At 58.5% G+C, this 9,484-nt stretch overlaps 1 protein-coding gene across 1 annotated transcript; it reads right to left on the bottom strand.

Annotated features, from left to right (window-relative positions):
* Nucleotides 1–5,034: 5,034 nt before the first annotated feature.
* ANKRD63 (ankyrin repeat domain 63) lies at nt 5,035–6,228 on the bottom strand (the record flags this gene model as incomplete). Its single annotated transcript, XM_082618843.1, has 1 exon — nt 5,035–6,228. The coding sequence occupies one exon, from the start codon at nt 6,226–6,228 to the stop codon at nt 5,080–5,082; it is 1,149 nt and encodes a 382-aa protein (XP_082474969.1). The 3' UTR covers nt 5,035–5,079.
* Nucleotides 6,229–9,484: the final 3,256 nt, after the last annotated feature.

The raw sequence follows: 9,484 nt of genomic DNA, 5'->3' as shown, positions 1-9,484 counted from the left end.
CAGAAAAGGCTGCTGCGGTTTTTTTTTTTTTAAAGTAGTAGTACACGAGCATCCCAGGTCACGCAAGAGGCAGACTGCCTGTCTTCATCAGGATGCTTGCTGTTCTCAGCTCCAATTCCAAATCCTGGGGTCTGGAAGGTGTTTATTGCCTGACTCCATCTTCCTCCCTGGTGTCTGACTTCCTGAAGGCACAGTCCCACCTGCACCTGCTTCCCGACCCACCTGAGCTGACAACACACTCCCTGCACAGCCCGCGCCCAACTGTGAACAGCCTGCTCAGAGGCTGTGAGGGGGAGGGGAACTTTCTGGGTGAAAGAGGAAGAAGGCAGCTGGTGGTAAAGTGGTCTCACTTTACAGGATGCGTGTGCGCGCACACGTGTGTGTGTGTGTGTGTGGTGTGGAGGAAGGTCACCCACGACTGTCTTCAGTTAGGCTTCTCCATCTTCTCTTCCACTAAACTCTGCTCTGAAGGTGACCTGCTTCCTTGGCCCGATTTCCCACCTCTTAAGTCCCGGGGTTCTACCTGACCAGTGAAGAGGTCTGTATTGAGTCGAACACATCTGGGGGCCTGGCCGGTTTCCGAGTTTCTCCTGTACTGTGGAATCTGAGAGCCAGGGACCAGAATGGTGAGGGAACAAACTTGTTTTACCTGTGAGCTTCATCTCAACAACCAGGTCATTGGGGACCTGCTCTTCTTTTGTGTGCTTGGGGGACCTGTTCTTTTCAAAATCCTGGTCTGGGGGAGGTGAACCAGCTCCCGATTCTATCACGTCACTGGAATGGGTACCCCATTTGTGCGAACCACCTGCCCCTAGCTGCCTCCTCAGACACCTGTCTCCTTGTCCCCCTCCCCTCTCCACCTTCAGGGCTGTTGTGAGACAGGGAATCCCAGGGAAGAACTCCAGGTGTCTGGACCCTATCTAGATAATATTTTTAGATTCCTCTATCCCTAGTGGCCTGCTTTGGGGCAAAAAAAAAAAAAAAAAAAAAAAAAAAAAGACTTTTTTTAAGGGTCAGAGTTTTAAAAACAAAAGCATTGTCCCTTTTGTGAATTGTTTGCACTTGTGCCTGTTTTAAATTAAACGGAGTGTTCAAAACCTCTGGCCTTCCTGTTGTCCCTGGGAGTGGAGCCAGGCTGTTTTCAAACTGGACACGCTGTAGTGGGTGTCCAGGGTGGCCCTCCCTCTTCCCTGCTGTGAGACCCCCGACGGTCATTCTGATCCGCAGAAAATCCTACTCCCTGGTGGCATGTGGGCCTGAAATGAGGGCAGAGAAGAAGGGAAACAGGAAGTGAAAGGCCTTCGGGACTGAAAGAGCTGAGAAATAGACAGGGCTCCTTCCCAGGGCAGAAGAACCCAACCCAGAAAGCCAGGGCCAGGGGCTGTGCTTGCTGGCACCACAGGGGCTCTGGGGCAGCCACCAGGGCTGATGACCACTTTCTGCAGCAGCATCTCCCTCCCCCCGTTTGCTCCCCCCTCACCTCCCCGGAAAGTCAGAGGCTGCTCTCCTCACACTGTCCATAGGAAGTGGCCTGGAACTGCTTCCAGTGAGAAAGCAGTCTCTGCTTCGGTTCTCAGAACAGAGGGCGACCGTGAGGAGCTGTGAAAGAGCGCAACTGGAAACCAAGAGACCTGGGTCTTTAAACTTCCAGCTCTGACACTGATTCCAGCACTTACTTCCTGAGGTCTCATTCCACCCCCTCTCTGTCAGGATCACTGAAACCTTCTACCCAGGAGTCCTGCAGACCTCCTCCCCACAGCTCCCCACCTAGACAGCTGCCCTGGTCTAAGGGCCCCTGTCCCACCAGTTCAGCCTGAAACAGCACCTGAGTCTTACCTCCAGGAAGCAGCCACAGTGGGCTGGGCAGGGATGGAGGCTGAGGGAAGGCGGAACCTTCCACCTCCCAACCGAAGCCCACGGTCAGGAGTGGTTGGCAAGGCAAAAAGAGGCCAGTTCTTGCAACTGAATAACACTGGATTTATTAACTATTCTTTTGAGCTCTAAGAGTCCTTCCACTGCACAGTGTCATTCCAAAAGCATGTGCGTATGTCATTTAGCCTCACACAGAGACCGGTTCTGAGCTTGACCCGAGAGTACCAGCTCCAGTGGCACAGGTGACTTCACAATGATGAAAGCAACAAGAATTGGAAAAACAAAATGTTTAGAAAAGTCTCTTCTAAACCAGATTGAGCTCGAGGGGACCCCAGCCTCAATGCCTTGGGGCTGACAATAAGAGGAAGTTCAGGATAGTGAAATGTGGTGAAACATCTAAGTTCTGCACAGAGCTGGGCCTGGTAAGAAATCTGCAAGAACAGCAAGGCAGTCAAACACACAATTCAGTTCAGACAGGAAAGATCTGCTGTGGTTTTTTAGAGACATCACTTTCAACCACCAAACCCTTGGCAGTTCCAGAGAGGAGCCCTCGTGGTTGTTTATCCAATAAAGAGGGCCCAAGGTGACGTTCGACCAGAAAGCCCCACGTCAGCAACACTTGAAACATGACAGCACCTTCAACACAACGTGCAACCCAGACCCATGTCTTCAATGTGGTATTTTGAAGAAGCCAAAGTACTTGTATTCTTACACCATTAAAATTAAACCATAAAAATTAAACACAGTTGGAAAAGGGTAAGTGAGCAAGCAAGGATCAGAAAAAAGGAGTTTGCACTTGGGGCGTCCAATTACCACCCATCCCACCCCAGATCCTCTCCTTCTGGCTTTTCGGGCGTTTTTCAGAACTTTTCAGTTCAGCCGCCACCCAGACAGTGGGACTGAGGAGAGGCAGATATTTGGGGAGAGAAAAATGGGGGAAGGGCAAAACACCCCAGAAACGAAAGCAAATCGCATCAGAAAAAAACATAATGCATATGTTTTGCATAATGCATAATCAGCAGGTCTCAAGGTTCAGAAATCATAAGGGATGGGTTGGAAGCTCCAGTTTCTCAGAAGACAGCAGGAGCTCTCTATATGGAGCCTTAACCTGGAAGATCTTGGTGTCCTAAGTAAAGGGTCTGGCCTCCTGCTACTCTAAATGCGAGTTTTTTGTTCATTTTCCCTCACTTCACTGCTGTGAAATGACTTCAAGTATCCGGATTTAATACACTACAAGAGGAAGAGGATTCCATGGGTAAGTGCACAGGGAGGGAGAAGTACACAGCGGTGGCTCCAAATAAAACCACAAGGCTGAACTCCGAGCCTGGGCGCAGCGAGAGCGTAACTTTGCCACCAGGGGGCACCAGAGATCACGTCCAGTGTCTGGGCCCTCGCGGCCTCGCGGACCCTGGAGCGGTGGAAGCATTGGGGAGGTGTCTGACACTTACACGAGGCCGGCCCCTGATCACCCATCCCTCACCCCAGGCCCAATTTCTCATCACAGGTCATTCTCGCTCTGGGCAGTTCCCTTAGAGTTATTGGTGAGAAACCTTCCGTTCTGCAAAGATGAATAGATCGACGTCTTGAAAAGACCCCACGGCCGGCAGCTGAGAGGCTGCACGCTCAACCTTCGGGGTTCACAAAAAACTCCCCACGTGCCGACACCCCACGGGCTGGGCACACAGGTTCGTGTGCTGGCGCTTCAGCAGGATCCCAGGGCACTCGATTCGCCAGACCCTCCAGACCCCTCTCGCTAGGCCGGCACAAAGATGAGAGCGGGGCCGAGGAGGGATGGGGACGAAGGGCCAGGCTAGGAAAAGGCCTTTAACCACCTCTCCGCAGTTGCCTCTGCCTCACTAATCTGCCCAGTACTGAAGCTGAGCCGGGCCTGCGTCCCACGCTTTGGGGCAGACGCAGGGGTCCTTGGTCTCGAGCTCTAGCATCCATCATCCACCCTGCCCTCCATTAACGGCCCAGAGAGAAGCAGGAACCGTTTAACAGCCCTCTTCCAGCTCTCAAAGGAGTCTGATATAATTTAAACCCGGACCTGCGGCTCGTGTGGGCTTCAGACTCCCGCGCGCCGCCGCCTTTAACGTGGCAAACACTTCAGTCAATTATCCCCCTCGCGGAGCTTCTATTTAAAGAGACATTGTCAGGTTCTTAAGCCTCGGATCAGACCCGCTGCTTTCTGCTTCACATACAAAGACTCAAAACACGAGTTCTTTGAGGATTGGAAGAAATACAATTAATCAAAGCCTTCGCAACCGTTCCCCCCTGCGGGAGCACCCACGTGCAAGACCGGGAGCTGCGAGGCGGTGGGGGCAGGGGAAGTGATAAGTCCTTTCCATTTCAGGCCTCTGAGAGTGAGAGGAAATAGGCTCAAGAGCCCAGAGCTGGGCTGGGCAAGGGGGGCGAGGGGGGCGCGTGAGCGGGGTGGGGGGAATGACCCCACATTGCCGATGAAGTTGAATCTTGGGTCTGCCTCCGGCTGAGGCAGGAGCTGGAATTACCCAGAAGCTGGTTCAAGGGACAACTAGCATTCCTCCCACCCCCAAACTATGCTTTCAATGTCTTGAGGCAGGAGTTTCTCCCCCCAAAAATTTAACCTCCAGACTCCTTCCCTCCCGTTCAGAAAGGCTCCGAGGCCCATCTCCAGGCTCCCCTTCTCCTTCACTCCAACACAAGGGGAAGGGATACTTAGGTCATGTGGGGCATTACTGTCAGCGTCACTGGGGTAGAGGGGCAGGGGTTGGGGGAGGGGGGGGTAGGGAGACTAGGCCTTTGTTCTACAGGACAACTCTTCTGCCTGCCTGGCTGACTAGGGTGTGGGAAAACCCGGCAAGGGGAAGGAAACCCGGCAGGAGCCTGAAAGACGCAGGAGTGCGCCTTAGCGCTCAGGGAAGGGGGTCCAGCTGGAAAGCTGTAGCCTATGGATCCAGTCTTCTACTCCTCGCTTCCATGACAGAAATGGCGGGCCTTTAGAAAAGGTGAGAGACTCGGGCAGGGAATACCAACAAGCACAAAAAAGAAATAAGATAGGGGTCCGTTTCGGAGAGAGGGCTGAGGGAGGTCTCACCTTGGCAGTAGGGACAGGTGCTAGGATCTGGGGGTGGGAAACTGCCAGGAAAGTGAGGGACCTGGGAAAAAGAAACCCCAGTGGAGCAGACAGGGGAAGGTGGGGGGAGCAGGGCTCGGCCTCGAGGCTGTTTACCGCTGAGCGTGCAGCACCACGGCCTCCGTGCCCGCCTGCCAAGGCTGAGGCCCAGGCACCGAATGGGGCAGAGCGTTGGGCTCTAATTCTGGGCCGCTCTCGGGCCCAGGTGCTTCCCCGACCAGGCTGGGGATGTCTGGAGCTGTAGAGCGTCGGCGCAAACCCAAGCGGCCAGAGCCGGGGCCGCCCTCGGGGTGGGGGCTCAGGCCGACGGGGGCTTGCACTAAGGTTGGGGGCGCTCCCTCCAGCACCTCCTGCGAACGCCACCGCCCAACGCCTGAAGACTGGGGCGAGTGTGATTGTGCCATCAGGGCTCCCGCCCGCAGTCGAGCCGCCTCCTCCTCGGTCACGGCACCCAACGCCAGGCTCATGCTCCGGCCCAGCTCCGGCCGCTCGCTGCCCTGCGCCCGGTGCCGACCGAAGCCCTTAACCCCTGAGCCAGCCTCGCCGCCGTGACCATGGCCGCCGGCCGCTCGAGCAAAGCGCGCCAGGAGAGGCCGCGGTAGGCGGCGGGGGCTGGGTCTTCTGCGCTCCGGGCTGGGCGCGGGAGCCGGACGGCCAGGGGGGCTGTCGGAGTTGGAGCCCCGGGCCGCGGCGGCGGCGGCTGCGCGGCCCCAGGGCCCGGTGAGGGCCTGCACACAGGTCCCGTGGCCGCGGGCGGCGGCCAGTTGCAGCGCCGTGAGGCCCGCCCGGTTGGTGCGGTCGAGGCGCAGGCCGAGGCGGCGGAAAGAGCGCACCAGGAACTCGAGCACCGCCCCGTGGCCGCACGCTGCCGCCCACATCACCGGGCTATTGCCCGCCGAGTCGGCCGCCTCGGGGTCGCCGCTGAACTGCACCAGCAGTTGCACGGCGTCCAGGTGGCCGCGCTCGCACGCCAGGCTGAGCGCCGTGCGGCCGCGCTCGTCCCGCAGGTTCACTGCTGCACCCTGCTCCAGCAGTAGTCGCACAAAGCGCGCGCGCAGCGCGGGGTCTGGCAAGCCCACGGCCACCATGAGCGGCGTGCGGCCCTGCTCCGCGCGGCAGTCGATGATGCTGCGGTCCAGCGCATCCAGCACAAAGCGGGCCAGGTGCACTTTGCCCGCCTGCATGGCCTCCAGAAAGGTACGCGTACCCGCTCGGGGGCACAGGTCCTTGGGCTTGAGCATGGCCTCGGCCGCCGCGCCCAGGCGGCCCGGCAGCTCCGCACGGGGGCGCCCCTGTTCCTGAGCCCCGCCGGGCTCCGGCCCCCGCAGGCGCTCGGGTATGGCTCCCTCCGCGCGTGGGCGGCTGCGGCCGAGGGTCCTGAGGTTCCCACTCTGTCCTCCAGCTGCCCCGCCGCTCCTGGGCCGCACGCCCGGCGTCTCGCTGCTCCTTTCCTGGGCTTCCCGCCTGATGGTGTAGGTTGCTCGCTACTCCGGGCTCCGCGCCTGGCCCGCCACAAGACGACGGGAGCCGAAGCTCGGGCCCCTCCTGACTCTCCCGCTGCCTTCCCAGTGTCCGGTGCCCCTCAGTCCGTCGTGGCTGGGAGCCGCGGCACTCACCCACACCCGGGGCAGCACCGCTCCCCTGCTGAGACGGTGGCGCCCGCCGTGCGCGCCTGCCTCTAGCCCTGGCGGGGCGCGCCGCTCCTCAATCTGCCGGCGCCGCTCCTCCGCCTCCTCCCCTCTCGCGGGGGCCGGGCCACGCCAGGGCGCTTGCTCCTTACTTGGGGGGCTTGGCGGCGCGGGAGTCGCCGCCCGTTTAGATACCTGGTTTTATAGTCTCGGGGGTCTGCATGGCTATGGCTACTCAGGAAGCGGGCTGAGCCGTCAGGGCCGAAACTGACGGGGCGGCGGAGACCGCCCCTGACCTTCACCCACCTCTCGGTGGGCCACGACGTCGGGGAGCAGCTTCTCCTCCGCGCTTCCCTAGGGCTGCGGCAGCGGGGGCGGGGCGGGGGCTGCTCGCAGGGGGCCACATGCACCCGACCGGGCCAATCCCAGTCACAGTCTTCTCTCCCCACCCTCCGCCCCCACCGGAGTCGGTGCCCGGGGCTCCTTAGAAACTGGCGGGACCCTGAGCCCGTCGGAGAAGACGAGGGCTGCCCCCATCGGTGCAGCTGGAAGGAAATGGGACCCCATGAGGGCAGAAGTGGACCATAAGCGAGCTGGGGGTGGTGGCGAAAGGCAGGCGGGGAGTAAATCACTCCCCAAATCGGGGGAGGGGAGTACCTACGCTGCGCGGGGTTGGGGGCCCTCAGTCTGGCTGGGAACCGCCACTGGAAGTGTAGCGAATCACGCACGCACACACAATTGTTCCTCCCGCACACGCTGATTCGGCGCGGGGGTGGCGGTGGGGGAGTGCGCTCTCGTATCTCGGACGTCTCCAACCGAGACAACGCGCCCGCCTGCCAGCTCCCGGGGGGCTGAGAAGCTGGCGGTGCGGAGACGCGGCGACCGGAGCGGGCGCCTTAAGATTCGGGAGTACTGAAGCCGCGTTAGCAACTCCTCGGCGCCGCCTCCCCGCTGTTTCAGGACCCATCGCCACCCCGGAAAGAGCGAGGGGACATGCAAACCTCCCCCAGGGTCCCCGTCTCCCTCTTGAGCACAAAACCACCCCCAGACCACAGGGCTCTGACCTTGACCACTAGCTGAACCCTTCCGAGATAAGAAGAGAGCACGAGTCAACAGAGTGTGAGAAAACTACCGCATCCCCTCTCCCTCCGGCCCGCTGCTCCGCCCTGGGTGGGTGGGGGGGGGAGGAGCAGGCCTCGGAGGAGGGGAGTCAGAGCACCTAAGAGCTGCAGAGGGTGGGAAGGTGTGTAGGGTTGGAATGGATATTTGTGACAAAAGAAGTGAGTCAGGTATCGACTACAGAATTTACTGAGACTTTTTGTGAGCTAGGTATTGTGTGTTCCCAGCCGTGGGAAATACAGAGGCGGAAATTCGGTTCTGGATGGAAGAAACCTCCCCTCTCAAGCGGGAAAACAAGATCGGGACATAAAAAGTCGAGTTTATCGCCTGGGGGCTGAATACGTATGTTAAATACAAAACGGAGACAGTCCCTGGAGGAGAAAACGGAGTTGTGGGGAAAGGCGGATTCTAGGGTCTTCTGAGAATAGGGCTTCTGAGATGGTCTTCAAGGATGTGTAGGATCTGGCTGCTAAGAAGCAAGGGCACGTAAGCAGGAAAAACACCTTTAGTGCTGAGGGCTGCTTTAAAGGGTCCCTTTATATGAAAGACAGGAAATTAAGGGAAGAATAAAGGTGTCCTCAGCCTGGGCAAAGCAGTGACCAGAAGCTTTGCAGCAGGCTCTGCCTGGGGAAAGGTATGGGCAAGGAGAGGATTTGCCTCTGGGAAAAGCCCGTGGGCCCAGATGGGGGAGTGGCAAAGTGGGCACATAGCTCTGCACCCTGAGCTTCTCACCTCTCTCCAGCTCCCAGGCTTCAGGGATGCCCACATGGCATCGGGGCCAGCCGTGAAGCAGGGACTCCCACTTCCCTCTCTCCTGGGCAGAGCATGTGATGTATGCCTGTGCACACCGTGAAGCCCCCCCTTCTGACTTTTTTTTACCCCCCCTACTCTGAGATCTGCCACTTTTCTCTCATGGTGTCACAGAAAGGGCACCGTATTTGACAGCAGAGTTAAGTCCCAGCTTGAAGGCATTTACTAGCAGTGTGGCTCCAGGCCTGCATACTCTCATCTGCAAAAGGAAGCCAAGAACACCAACCCTGCCTGCTGCAAGCAACAGCAAGCTAGAGAGTGTCAGGGAAAGAGCTGCACAGTTATTCAGAGTGCAGAAAGCCCAATCCCACACCCAGACCTGCGAGCCCCACCAGGGGTATCACCTGGAGTAGGAATAGACTCGCCAAGCCTAGTAAGGACGCAGGAATGCTCTCCCTGTTTACTCAGGTAGCAGAAGAAAGGTTTTCTTCTCTTCATGACTCAATTTCCCTTTTCTGCAGCATGAAGGAAATTGCTTTATTCTCTTCTTTCTCTGTTTCCAGGGTTAGGGGAGGGGGTATCCCAGGAAGCTGTGTGGCAGGCCAGCCCAACAAGCCAGGCAGTGACACCCCCAGGTGGAGGAGAGAAGCAGCAGGAACACGAAGGGGCACCGGTCCCAAAGAGCCCTGCCCCTCCTCCCCGAGCCAGCTCAGCCTCATTTTTGTGCTTTTTCTCTGTGGTGGATGGAGAGAGTTCCAGGGAAGGAGAGGAGCCGAATCAGGGCCTCACCCTGGCCCGTCAGAGTGTGCTGTGCTGGGTACTCTCTGGAAGGAGCGGCCCTTCCATTGCCCCAGCTGGTACTACCAACCCAGCCAGGCCTGAGGTGGGATGGGGGGAGGGGGGGCAGGGCCACGCCTCATGCCCTAAAGCCTTTGCTCTGACTTCCCAGTGGGCTCAGCATGTTCTGAGCAGAAAAGAAATAGCAACGATGAAAAAAAGC

This window comes from Mesoplodon mirus (genome assembly GCF_964341445.2).
Source record: "Mesoplodon mirus genome assembly, chromosome: 4".
Classification (NCBI taxonomy): Eukaryota; Metazoa; Chordata; class Mammalia; order Artiodactyla; family Ziphiidae; genus Mesoplodon; species Mesoplodon mirus.
The sequence above is the reverse complement of the archived record's forward strand: the minus strand, read 5'-3'. Positions and strand labels throughout refer to the sequence as shown.